This window comes from Equus quagga, chromosome 20 (genome assembly GCF_021613505.1).
Source record: "Equus quagga isolate Etosha38 chromosome 20, UCLA_HA_Equagga_1.0, whole genome shotgun sequence".
Lineage (NCBI taxonomy): Eukaryota > Metazoa > Chordata > Mammalia > Perissodactyla > Equidae > Equus > Equus quagga.
This window is the reverse complement of record NC_060286.1, coordinates 2272255-2286492: the sequence shown is the minus strand read 5'-3', so window position 1 is coordinate 2286492 and position 14238 is coordinate 2272255. Positions and strand designations below refer to the sequence as shown.

Sequence of the window (14238 nt, the reverse complement as noted above, 5' to 3'; positions counted from 1 at the left end):
GGCTTCAAACCAGCGAACCCCAGGCCGCCGAAGCACAGCACACGAACTTAACCGCTGGCCTCTTTTTTTAGTTTTACAGAAGTAGTGATATACACATTGTTCTATACCTTGCTTTTTTTAACTTAGGAGCTTTTGCAGATCATTTCATATTACCACATAAAGTTTCTTTAATCTTTTTACATCCATTGAATGGATATACCATTTATTTAGTTCTCTACTGGTAGACAAAAAGTGATTGCTGGTCTTTTGATAGTACGAACAGTACTACAATGAGTAACTTTATATGAATGTCGTTTCTCACATATACATGTAGCTATAAGGTGATTCCTGTATGGTTCAAATTAATGTATTCTTGTAATTCCAAAAGATATTGCCAAATTTTTCTGCATTGATATTATATCATTTCATACACCCCTAGCAATAAGAGAGTTCCTGTTTGTCCATATCCTATTTGTCCACGAATGTAATATGTCACCAAATTTCTTGATCTCTATTATGCTAGATTTATTTAAAATGCATTAAATTTTAATGTTAAATTGAAAAAGTCACCATTTCATTTTTAGCATTGTGTATTTCATTTTACCAGTATCTATGTTAACCAGTTTAATTTGAAGGGGTAGCTATGGTTTTTATGTTTTCTATTTTGTTCTGAATTTAATTTCGATATTAAAAATTTTATTTAAGAAGATTCAATTTTTTATAGTGTCACCTGGCTCTATGGAAAAAATAGTGTTCAGTAAATATTAAATGTTTGCATTAAACCTTTACTTGTGACCTGAAGACAATTTGTGTCAGAAGTGAAATCTCATAAAATTGACAAGTGTGCTGTGTCTATGCTTTACATAATGATGATATCAGAAGGGACCCACACTCCCAGGTCAGCTGTGAGAGCAGGGGTGAGGGGACGGATAAGGAGCTTGAGAGATGTTGTGAGGATTTCAAATAGCTGGTTTGGGAAATGGAGAAAGAGCCTACCAAGTATCTGTGGAAGAATTTTCCTGGGCCAGAGGGGCTGGGTGAGATTGGAGACCTTGAGCCTGCCAACATTCATAAGAGAGTTGAAAGTACAGAGTTCAAAGTTGCTACACTTGGAAAATACAAATGTGAGTAAACCCTTTGAATTGACCTTACAAAGGATTTATCAGTTCATTATTCCTGCAGTCTCCAGGCAGTTTTAAGTAATATGTAATATGAATGTTAACAAGTGTAATTAATTGTGTCTCTCTTACTTTATATCCGTATGCAAAAACTTATGGTTAGTTACTCACCTGAAAAATCATAAAGCACTTTACACTGTGTGTTAAGCATGAAATTTTTTCACATAATTGCTATTTTAGGCCAAAGACTGGGTTCCAGATGTGGCTGGAAGAAAACAGAAGTAATATTTTGTCTGACAATCCTGACTTTGTTGATGAAGCAGACATAATAAAAGAAGGAATGATTCGATTTCGAGCGTTGTCAACTGACGAAAGGAAGGTAAGGGTGATTGTTCTAAGACTGAGATCTCAGTGAATTCCCAGGTTCTAAAAATTCTTATAGAAAATGCCTTTTTCTGGTTTTGAAAATTGAATACATTTCAGTAAACTCTTGGTGAAGAGGACATTAAATAATTGAAGTGTCAGCGTTGAACATTTGGATATGTAATTATTATTATTAGTGCTGATGATTAATTTTGTGTCAGATATACTGTTTACATCTGTGTAAGCTCCTGCATATTGTAAGTTAGGGGACTACTTCAAGAAAAAGTACATTACTTATAAATCAAAAGCAAATAAAATTAATAAGTAAAAATGAAATTAATTCATGTTTTTGGATTACTACTTTAGGGTCCTTGTAAGCAAAATTTTTAAAAGTGCTGTTTACTTACACATTGAATGCTAAATGAGAATACTACTTTTGGGGGAAAATGCTGGTGTTCTGTTCCAGCCTTTCACAGGGAAGTTAGGACAGGGGGCGTGTACCTGTTGTTCCCCATGTAAATTCCTGCCGCGTGAAGGAAGGCTAGGAGCAGCTTTCTGTTGCAAGGGGAAGGAATGTGTATGGTGTATGCATTAAGTTCTTACACTTCACTTCCCCAGGGGTGGCAGGGTGCAGCCTGGGCACCTAGTGACACACATACTTACCTCGATCAGCTGGGTTTTATAAAGGTATTGCAAAATGAGGAAGCTAGAAACTGGTCTGACCACCTCTAGCCTCATTTAGAATCTCATCAGCAACTTTGTGTTGCTCATTTTTTGTAAGTATTTATAAAAAGACACAAATTCTAAAGAATTAGATAAAATGGCATCTGAATGGCTAAGCCTGATGCAGCAAAAGAGGAAGAGACTTAACAAAAGTCCTAACTGTGTTTGAATACTTCAAAAGGTAACCAATATTTGCAAGGCAGACCCTAAACACTTACTTAAATTCAGTCTGTTAACGTGAGAAATTCTACAGCTCAAAGCATCCTTTTTCTACAGTAAATACATGGGAAAGGAAATAAAGCAGGAGGAGGAACTACTGAGGTTTAAGAGATGGAGACAGTGAATCTTGTTAGGGTCCTGCTGAGTGAGTAGAAGCCAATTCCAAAAGGATATTGTCGGGGAGGAAAATCCCCTTTCTTCCCTTCTTGTGTTCTTCTGGTTGGGCCAGTAGTAAAATTGATGCAAGACCAGATTAACAGGAGAAAAACCCAGTTTAGTATGTACATATTAGTGATCATAAAGAAAAATGCTCAGAAAGTGAACAAGCAGGCAGGATATATGTCTTTTACACAAAGAAACAGAAATTTGTAAAGAATTGACAGGACAAAGAAACAGGTTTGAGGTACGTAATCAGTGAGGAATTTACATGGAGTTTAGTCTTGAGGTAGGAAATTAGCAAGGGTCGTTTCTGGGGGCTTCTCCGTGCCAAACCCCGAGTTCTGTGATAAGGATGCAGGGAGAGCGCCTTCTACATGGGAAATTCCTTCCCTGCTTTTCAGGGGACGAGAGACAAGAGGGTCAGAATGCCCTTTTTGCTTCTCAAGTAATTTTAATTCAAAATAATCAATAAGCTATTGTGGGATATTTTGGGGTGGCCTGCCCTGGGCCCCAACACAGTGTGTGCTGTATGTAACATCCTGAAATGACAAAGTGATAGGGATGAAGAGCAGAGTACTGATTGCCAGGAGTTGGGGCCTGGATGAAAAGTGTATGTATGGGGGGAGGGCAACATGAGGGACCCTTGTAGTGATGGAGCTCTTCTGTATCTTGAATGTGGTGGTAAATACAAAAACCTACAATAGAATTAAATACACAGACACACACAAATGAGTAGAACTAAAAAGGGAGATTGTATTGATGTCAATATCCTGGTTAAGATATTGCACTTCAGTTTTGCAAGATGCTGCCATTGGGAGACACTGGGAAAAGGGTGCACAGGATCTTTCTGTGTTATTTCCTACAGCTGCATGTGAATCTACAATGATCCCAAAGCAAAAAGTTTTATTTTTAAAAAGTACCTGCAGTTACAGTATTTTGCACTTTATATGGTTAAATACAAGCAGAGTTTAGATTAAAATATAGAGGTAGAATGTAAATTTTCTTAGTGCTCTGCAATTAGGTGATAAGAGATTTGCTAACAATGAGAACCCTTAATGATTAGCTTAACAATTGAAGGGCTAATTATGCTGCCATCTGTGCTGGAATGTTACCTGGAAAAGTACAGAAAGCATTTCTTTCCTATTTCTTTGTTATTGTCTAAAAATCTTTTCTCCTCCAATATTTTTGCAAAGGCATGGGCTACCAAGGGCAAAGGAGAGGCTGCAAGTGATGGAGTGGGAGCAAAGAAACGAAAACGTGTCGTTGATGAAAGTCATGAAACTGAAAACCAGAAAGAAAAAGCAAAGGAGAACCTGAATTCACCCAAAAAGCAAAAACCTTTAGATCTTTCTACGAATCAGAGACTGTCGACTTTTGCATTTAAGCAGGAATAAAGAAGTAACCTTAGGAAAGTAATGGATTTTTTGCTCATCTTTGAGGAATCTGGACTTTAAGTTTTTTTAATCTTTAGGAAACTCATTATATATTTTTAAAAGAATTTAAAGACAACTGTTTGTCTTTATAAGATAGTGTATTGGTGTAGGGCAGGTGTAAAAACTGTCATCTCTGCAGATTGCTCTGCCCCCAAATGGAGGGACATTCAGCACTGTGATTGTGGTCACTGACTGGAGGCCACTGGCATGTCCCAATGGAAGTCAGTTTGATTCCATTTCTTGCCATCAGAATCATCAAAGCCAAGATCTTAAAACCTCTGAGCTTTGGAGTACCTTGTAGGAGTCTCCTTGTTTGGTTTGTGCCGTGCTGGGAGGCGCCGTAGTCGGCCTCTTCCCGAGTGGCTGCGGTAGACTGTTCTCTGCGTCTAGCCTGACCTAGGGGACCACGTTGTCTTCTATGGGCCCTAAACATGTAAATAATTTTGTAGATGAGACTTTTTCTTCTGTGTGTTTTAGTAATTTCTTCATATGTGACTTTCGATTGTCTATATAGCCTGGTTTTATTTAAATAAATAAAATTTTCACATTTCCATATTTGGCTTGATATGGTCTTAACATTGTATTATTTTATAGTATTTATTACCATAATTTCCACTACTGCCCCCATCCTGCTACACATTGTACACACAGAAGAGAAGAATCGGAGATATTGTTTCCATAGTATTGCAGCCGAGGGCACAGTGTGGTCCTGGTAAGATAATCTGGTATCAGCATCAGCAGTACTTTTCTGAGCAAGTCTTTGAAGCCTTGATAAGAGAGAAGTTAAGAGTTAGGGAAAATGTTTAACTCCTTTCTATTTTGAACAAACAAGATTTAATTAAGTATTTCATGCTTAATTATTTTTGGTTAAGCAGAGCTTAATACAAATGCAGCCACTTTAATGAAGGCAAAGTACAGGGGTTGGGGCTAGTAGTAAAATAAAATCACATGGCTCAAAATTGAGGATAATTTTACAGGTTGGAAGAAACAAAATATGTAGAAAATTTCAAAGTATAGGAGCCAAAGGATACTCCTTATCTCAGATGACTAAGGTTAGGCAGGGACACGTCTGATTTTTTAATGAGTAGCTGGTGTGAGAGACGTAGCACAGTGGTTGGGAATACGGATTTCAAAGCCAGACTACCCAGTTTGAAGACCCACTGCAGTACCTGCCAGCTGAATAACCTTGAGCAACTTCTAGCCTTTGGTTCTAGCCTTTGTCCACTCTATAAAAAGCATATAACATAGGGTTGTTATGAGAATTAAATGAGATAAAAGCACTTAGTTCCTAGCACATAGTAATTTTTTTTTTTTTTGAGAAAGATTAGCCCTGAGCTAACTGCTGCCAATCCTCTTCTTTTTGCTGAGGAAGACTGGCCCTGAGCTAACATCGTGCCCATCTTCCTCTACTTTATATGTGGGATGCCTACCATAGCATGGTGTGCCAAGCGGTGCCGTGTCTGCACTCGGGATCCAAACCGGTGAAGCCCAGGCCACCAAAGCAGAACGTGCGCACTTAACCGCTGCGCCACCGGCCGGCCCACATAGTAATATTTTATTTCAATGTTTTATATATTATTCTTATGCTATTGGCTATTTCATCTTGCTTTGTCATTAGGTTTGATTCTGAATACTGTATGAATTAATTTTGATTTTAAGATCCTGATGTAAGTTTATTTATTTCCTCAACTTGCTTATTGTTTAGTGTATAATACTTAAGGATATCGTACTTACATGTATCAATACTTTAGTATATAATACTTAGGGATGTAATTTTTGAGTGTTATATTTCAGATCCATAGGAATCTGATAATAAAAAAGTTTACAAAGGGTTTTTTTACTCCCCTACTTTTATTTGGTTTAAGGAGGGGTTTTTATTGACCTGGGTTAACTTACAAATGAGAACTTTGAAACCAAGAAACATTAGCCTTATTCGTTTGCTGTCTAAGATTAAACCTCTTTTTTAAAAATTTTTTTCAAAGAATTGGGACTTAATGGTAGGAAAATGGAAATGGAAAGAAATTAATATATTAACACCATCATGAGACCAATAGTATTGCCTATTCTGAGTTTCTTATGTACTGCAGAAAATTGTCTTATGCTTAATTTTGTTCTCCAATGGCAAAAACTTCTCAAAGCGGAGCTTATTTTATAGCTTTGCTCTCATCGAAAGGGTGTCATCTGATTATTCCAGAGAGCAAGTGAGTGAGTGCGGGCCTATGCCTGCCAATCTGGAGACTGTGGTCACAGCCTCTCCTGTCGGTGCAGCAGCCTTTGGTGAGCCGCTGTCACTAACGTGGAACAGATCCCTTTAGACAAAAGGATGGTGCCCATCCATACAGAAAGCAGCTTAATCAGTGACTGGTTGTTTTATAGGCCTTTTTGTTTTCTAATTGTTTTATTATAGAATTATATGATTTTTCCCCAAGTTTTTATTTTGAAAATTTTCAAACCTACAGAAAATTTCAAATAGGACAGTGAACACACTTAATATCCTTTATCTAGATGGACTTAGTGTTGACATTTTGCCATATATGCTTTATAAACAGGGTACTTCCTGGACCATTTGAAATATGCATCATGACACTTCAACCATCAATACTTCAACGTGTCCCCTAAGAATAAAGGCATTCTTCTACATAACCACGATGTTATTATACCAAAGAAATTTAACAGAAGAATGTTATTGCCTAACATATATTCATGTTAAAAATTTCCCACAGGTGCCCTTTAGCCCCCCCCCCCCCCCCCCCGCCACCCCGCAATCTAGGATCAATTAAGAATCCAGCATTGGGGCCGGCCCCGTGTCCTAGTGGTTAAGTTCGCACACTCTACCTTGGCGGTCCAGGGTTTGGATCCTGGGCGCGAACATGGCACTGCTCATCAGGCCACATTCAGACGGTGTCCCACATGCCACAACTAGAAGGACCCACAACTAAAATACACAACTATGTACTGGGGGGATTTGGGGAGAAAAAGCAGGAAAAAAAAAAAGGTTGGCAACAGTTGTTAGCTCAGGTGCCAATCTTTAAAAAAAAAAAGTCTTGCATTGCATTTATTAGAAGTACATGCTTTTTAGTACAGGGAAGAATGAAAAAGAACATCACCCCAATCCTAACACCCAGAGGTAACTGCTGTTAACATTTTGTGTATGTCATTAGGCTTTTTTCTGTGCATGTTTTTTTTTTTTACCACAAAGGTGTGCAGTCCAAATTTGTGCTCCACAGAGGTATAAGAAAGAAGGAAAAATCAACTCAAACCTAAAACTTACAGTGTGGCCTTTTGCTGGTAGTGGTCCTGTGGTTGATACCTACTCTGAAATTGATGGAATAGAAAATAAACGTGATGGAATCAGAAAGCCAAAAGTTGGTTCTTTGAAAGACTAATAAATTAGAAAAATATCTGGCAAGATTAATCAGGATAAAAAGAAAAAAGCACAAATAAATGATATTAGGAATGAAAAGGAATTTATTAACTACAAGTGGTACAGATTTTAAAAAGATAAGAGGCTTATGGTGATCAGTTTTATGTGTCCGCCGGCTAGGCTACAGTCGCCAGTTGTTCACTCAATCACTAACGTCTGTGTTGCTATGAAGGTATATTATAGATTGTGTTAAAGTCTATAATCAGTTGACTTTAAATAAGTGAGATTATCCTAGATAATCTGTGTGGGCCTGATTCAATTAGTTGAAAGGCTCTAAGAGCAGAACTGAGGCTTCCCTGAGGGAGAAGAAGAAATGACACCTGTGGAAAGCAGCTTTTGCTCGTGCCTGAGATTTCCAGCTTCCACAATCATATGAATCAATTCCTTGCAACAAATCTCTTGATATATATCTCCTACTGGTTCTCTTTCTCTGGTTGAACACTGACTAACTTAAGACTATTATAAATAACTTTATGAAAATAAATTGGAAAATTTTGATGAACAAGTACCTATAAAAGCAGAGCTTATAAAAACCGACGACATCAAAAAGACTAAAATGCTGAGGAATAAATTTAACAAAATAGGTGCAAAACTTAGACTTCGAACTACAAAATATTGTTGAAAGACATAAAAGAAGACCTAAATAAATGGAAAGCCATCCCATGTTTATGAACCAGAAGACTTACTATTGTTGAGATGGCGACACTACCCAAACTGATCTGCGCATTCAATACAGTCCCTACCGAAACCCCAGCTGGCTTCTCTGCAGAGAATGACAAGCTGATCCTAAAATTCATAGGGAAATTCAAAGGTCCCAGAATAGCCAAAACAATCTTGAAAAAAAAAGAACAAGTTGGAGGATCCACACTCCAATTTCAAAACTTACTACGGAGCTATAATAATTAAGATAGTGGTACTGGCGTGAGAATAGACCTACAGATAAATGGAATGGAACTGAGAGTTCAGAAATAAACTCTCACATTTATAGTCAGTTGATTTTTGACAGGGTTGCCAGGACAATTCAATGGGGAAAAGACAGTCTTTTCACAACTGGTGCTGAGACAGTTGGATACATGCACAAGAATGAACTTGGACCCTATCTCACACCATATAAAAAAATTAATCCCAGATGGCTCAAGACCTAAAGATAAGAGCTAAAACTGTAAGATTCATAGAAGAAAACATAGGTGTAACTCTTGGTGACCTTGGATTAAGCAATGGTTTTTAGATACAATACCAGAAGCACAAGCAACGAAAGAAAAAATAGATGAAGTCAATATCATCAAAATTAATTTTTGTGTGTGCTTCAAAGAATACCATTCAGAAAGTGATAAAAGATAAGCCACACAATGGGAAAAATGTTCTCCAAATCGTATGTCTGATAAGCGGCTTGTGTCTAGAATATATAAACAACTCTTACAACTCAAAAATAAAAGGACGGGCCACCCCGGTGGCACAACGGTTAAGTTCGCATGTTCCGCTTCTCAGCAGCCTGGGGTTTGATGGTTCGGATCCCAGGTGAGGACATGGCAGGCTTGGCAAAAGCCATGCTGTGGTAGGCATCCCACGTATAAAGTAGAGGAAGATGGGCATGGATGTTAGCTCAGGGCCAGTCTTTCTCAGCAAAAAGAGGAGGATTGGCAGTAGTTAGCTCAGGGCTAATATTCCTCAAAAAAATAAATAAATAAAAGGACAAATAACCCAATTTAAAAATGGGCAGGGGCCAGCCCCGTGGCCGAGTGGTGAAGTTCACTCGCTCTGCTTCAGCCGCCCAGGGTTTCACTGGTTCGAATCCTGGGCGCGGACATGGCACCGCTCATCAGGCCATGCTGAAGTGGCATCCCACATGCCACAACTGGAAGGACCCACAACTAAAATATACAACTATGTACTGGGGAGCTTTGGGGAAAAAAAGGAAAAATAAAATCTTTAAAAAAATAAATATGAAAATGGGCAAAGAACTTAAATAGACATTTTTCCAAAAATGATGTCCAGATGGCCAATAAGTACATGAAAAGGTGCTCAATATCTTTAGCCATTAGGAAAATGCAATGAAAACCACAAAGAGATAGCACTCAGACTCAGTAGGATTGCTATAATGAAAAAAAAAGATGGACAATAACAAAGTGTTGGTGAGGATGTAGAGAAATTGGAACCCTCAGATATTGCTGGTAGGTTAACCCTGTGGCCAAGTGGTTAAGTTCACGCGCTCTGCTTAGGTGGCCCAGAGTTTCACAAGTTCGGATTCTGGGCTCAGGCCCGGCACCGCCCATCAGGCCATGCTGAGGCGGCGTCCCACATAGCACAACCAGAAGGACCTACAACTGGAATACACAACTGTGTACTGGGGGGCTTTGGGGAGAAGAAGAAGAAGAAAAAAACATTGGCAGCTGATGTTAGCTCAAGTGCCAATCTTTAAGGAAAAAATGTAAACATAGAGTTATTATATGACCCAGCATTTCCACAACTAGATACAAACCCAAGAGTAAAAAAAGTATGTCCACACAAAAAATTGTTCATGAGTGTTCAGAGCACCATTATTTATAATAGCCAAAAAGTAGAAACAACCCAAATGTCCATCAAGTGATGAATGGATAAACAAAAGGCAGTATATCCATACAATGAAATATTATTTGGTTGGTAATAAAAATAAATGAAGTACTGATACATGTTACAACGTGGCTGAACCAAGAAAACTTTATGGCAAGTGAAAGAAGCCAGTCACAAAGACCATATATTATATGATTCCATTTATGTGAAATGTCCAGAATAGGCAGATCCATAGAGACAGAAAGTAGATTGGTGGTTGCCTAGGACTCAGGGGTTAAGAGGAAGGGGTCAGTGACTGCTAATGAGTACAGGGTTTCTTTCTGGAGTGATGAAAATGTTCTGGATTAGATAGCGGCAGTGGTTGCACAGCTCTGTGAATTTATTAAAAACCCCTGAATTGTACAGGTTAAGTGGGTGAACGTATGTGGATTATTTCTCTATGAAGTTGGTATGGAAGAAACTGACTTGAAAAATTAGAAAATCTGAATAGTCTATAACCAATTTATTAAAATTAGTCTATATTTAAAATTCTCGAAAAGAAAGCACCAGGCTAGATGAATTTAGAGAGAGGTTCTATCAACAGTTAAGTCAAATGTCCAATCTTGTGCAAATTATTGAGTACAGCAGCTGTCGTTATCTTGATATCGAAACTTGACATGGTTAATTCAAGAAGGAAAATTATAAACCAGTCTCGTTCATGGACTGGGATGAAAACTCTTAAGTAAGCATTTTAGTAGTTCAGATCTAACAATGTACAAAAAAGGCACCATCAGTTACCCCACTGACTTACCCTTAAGAGTACAGGGTTGGTTTAACATTAGAAAGTCAGTTAATGCTGGTTAAAGGACAAAATTAAAGTGTTCTTGCATAAAAGCGTGTATCTCGTTCAAAGGGATTTGGGCCGTTCCATTTTTTTTCTGTCACTTTGTGGAATTTACTTTGTGTTTCACTGACCTGTGCACCCAAGTGCTCGTAAACATACTGAAGTACTTTCAGGAGGAGAACGATAATGGAAGAATAAATTTAAACCACTTGTTTAAAAAGAGAAAAATGCTATTGTTCTTTTAATTGTGAAGTCTATTTCATTTAGTAGATCTCTGTCTTCTGTATTCTCCTGGTATATTTCTCTGTTGGAATGTTTGTGTCTCTGCTGTCATTGTGGATACTTATTGATCTCCTCAGAGACCCAGGTTTCCCAGGGCAGAAACCATGCTGGTGGGGTGATTGGCATCGTCAATACAGTACGAAGTTTGGAGCCTGACAGACTTAGGGTTTTTATCCTGCCTCTGCTACTGGAGCTATGTGGCTCTGGTAACCACTCAACCTCTCTGACCTTCTGTTCCCTATGGTCCTTGTAATAAAGATGACGGTAATTTTCTGCTCAGACCTCCTCGGAGAACCTTATAGGCCACATCCCCAGAAGGACAGCCACATGTCACTTGCCATCACTTCCCCAGGCCATAGCTGCACTAGAAGTGTGTAACTGACCCCACTACTCGGCGGTCCAATCTCTCTCCCCAAAATTTGGAGTTTGGACACAGAAGCAGAATGAGTTAGTCTGAGGAACTGAGCTGCACAGGCATGTGGCAGCGAGCGCCGTAGCCATAGCGGGGGAGGCTCAAGCTGGGGGGAAGTGGAGAAATGAAGGAGCAGAGGAAACCCATCTAGTGAAAGTGGAAACGTAGGGGAAAATTAAAAACAAACCAAAATTGTCACGTCACCATTATCTCAGCTGCTTTTGTGGCTCTGATAAAAACTCTAGAGAAAGAATTATGAAGAGCTGGCACTCAAATTGTTAAAGACTAGTGTGGGGGAGATGAATGACGAATAAAATGTTTTGCCCAGGGTTGAATCCTGGCCTCCTCAAAGTGTTCCTTTCCAGGACAGCTGGATTGGAATTGATACAGATGGTTCTTCTAAAGAGGGAGGAGTATGAATGTGGTTCAATGAGATAGAGACTCTTCATGACATCACTTGTCTCTCAAATTAAATGTTATAGCAACTGATTAAAAATAGTAGCTGGGCATATCTAGAAGATATAAAGAACTCTTAAACCTAGCATTAAAAACAAACCAAAGAATATAATCCAATAGAAAATGAACAGAAGATAGACATTTCACTAAGCAGACGTACAGATGGCAAATAGACACGTGAAAAGATGTTCAATATGAGTAGCCATTAGAGAAATGCAAATTAAAACTACAAGGAGCTATCACTACATACCTATCAGAACAGCTAAAATGAAAAATAGTGACAGCACCAAATGCAAGGGAGGATGCAGAGAAACTGGATCACTCATATATTGCTCGTGGGAATACAAAATGGTATAGCCACTCTAGAAAATAGTTGGGCATTTTTCTTTCAAAACTAAAATGGACTTACTATACGACCAGCAGTTGGCCTCTTAGGCACTTATCCCAAAGAAATGAAAACTTATTTTCACACAGGAACTTGTACATGATTGTTCATAGCAGCTTTATTCTTAATAGTCCCAAACTGGAAACTACCCAGTGTCTGCAATGGCTAAAAGGTTAAACAAACTATGATACATTCGAACCACGGAAAACTACTCAGCAATAAAAAGAACAAGCTATTGATACATGCACCAATTGATTCCATTCCACTGCATGATTCCATTTATATAACATTCATGAAATAAGATAATTATGGTGATGGAGAAGAGATTAGCGGTTGCCAGGGTTAAAGATGGGGAGGGGAGGGATATGGCTGTACGGGGGTGACGAGCAAGCCTTGTGGTGACGGTACGGGTGAGTGTCTTGATCAGCGTGATGGTTTCACAAGGCTGTACATGTGATAAAATTGCACAGAGTTATACACATACACACAAATAAGTCTTACTGGTAAAATCTGAAGAAATTGTATGGATTGTTCCAATGTCCATTTCTTGGTTTTGATAGTCTACTATAGTTATGTAAGAAGTTAACATTGGGGGAAGCTGGGGGGAAAAATAGCTGAGGATATCTCACAACTGGCAATGAAAACCCCTAATGAGGTATTTGTAGCTAATGGGAGAGAATTTATATTCCTGACTCCCAAGAGGATTAGAAACTCTTCAAGAGCAGATGTATTTTTTATATCTTCAGAGACTGGCACAGTGCCTCTCCTAAGCAAGGGAATCATACGTTTCTCTTGTTGACACTGATAAAGGATTCTGAACCCACAACTGGGTAATCTGAGTGATCTTTGTCAATATACTAAGAAAAATATTCATCACCATTTTGAAGTCATTTTGTGATTAATTCACAGAAGAATAAAGGGATAGTAAGAGTTTATTGGAAATGTTAACAAGAATTCAAATATAGCAAACATCTTTGTTTTAAATAAATATTGGTGCAGAAACAACAAAAAAAGATTCAAGGATACCATCATATATCCTTTTAGCAAAACAACAGTCCAGGTTCTTGTCACAAAAAATTGCGTGATGACATGCAATGAGCGACTAACTGGATGAAAACACCACATTTCCTTTTTGTCCTTAGAAATACATAGGTCGCTTATTGATTCTTGAGTTTGAGAACATTCGTCTACAATATCACCATGTGAAAACTCATAATTTGAGATTTCATTTGTATGATCAATTCTGCCGTCATTCTTAGAATCTAGAGTGCTATGTGTCTCTTTGCATTTATCTTCTGATTCATCTAATAATTTTGAAACAACTTCCTCAGTCAATTCTCTTTGCCACTGCGGATGGAGAATGAAAACTTCTGAATTCTCCGTTTGTTCTGTGAAATCTTAAAGCCAACTGTAATGATACTTCCTCCAGTCTGATACTTTTATACCTTCTTGAAAAACAATGCAATACTTTGGGCAATGCAATAAGAAAACAAAGGGTAGCCATTTTTTCTTTACCATTGCATCATCCTTTTAGGAGATTCCATTATTTTTCCAGTTTCCTGTAATTTAACTCTTTTTTTAAATATATCTGGGAAAAATCGAAGAGTATGATAAAAGAATTCCTTAAATGATGAAATAGCACAACCTGAAGACAGAAAAATAAAATGAGTAAGATCTCATAATGTGTTTTAGATTTATAAAAGTGTCAGTGAACCCATATGGTAATCTCCAAGATAGAATGAATTTTATTCAATTATTTTAAAGTAAATTTTCTCTTTGTTCTTTGGAAGATTTCTAAGAAAGAATCAAAGCCACAGAATAATACTCTTTACCAATAGTTAGAACTGCTCCAAAAAGAAAATAAAAAACTAATATCTGGTTCAATGGAGCCTAATGGCACATTGCAGGTTAA

At 38.0% G+C, this 14238-nt stretch overlaps 1 protein-coding gene across 1 annotated transcript in view; it reads left to right on the top strand.

Annotated features, from left to right (window-relative positions):
• The window catches only part of WDHD1 (WD repeat and HMG-box DNA binding protein 1), a 64372-nt gene extending 59088 nt beyond the window's left edge, over positions 1–5284 (top strand). Inside the window, exons 24-25 of the mRNA XM_046647292.1 lie at positions 1338–1476; positions 3755–5284. Of these exons, the coding sequence (XP_046503248.1) occupies positions 1338–1476; positions 3755–3955 (340 nt within the window). The 3' untranslated portion in view covers positions 3956–5284. The remainder of the gene's footprint in view (positions 1–1337; positions 1477–3754) is intronic.
• The last annotated feature ends 8954 nt before the right edge of the window (positions 5285–14238 follow it).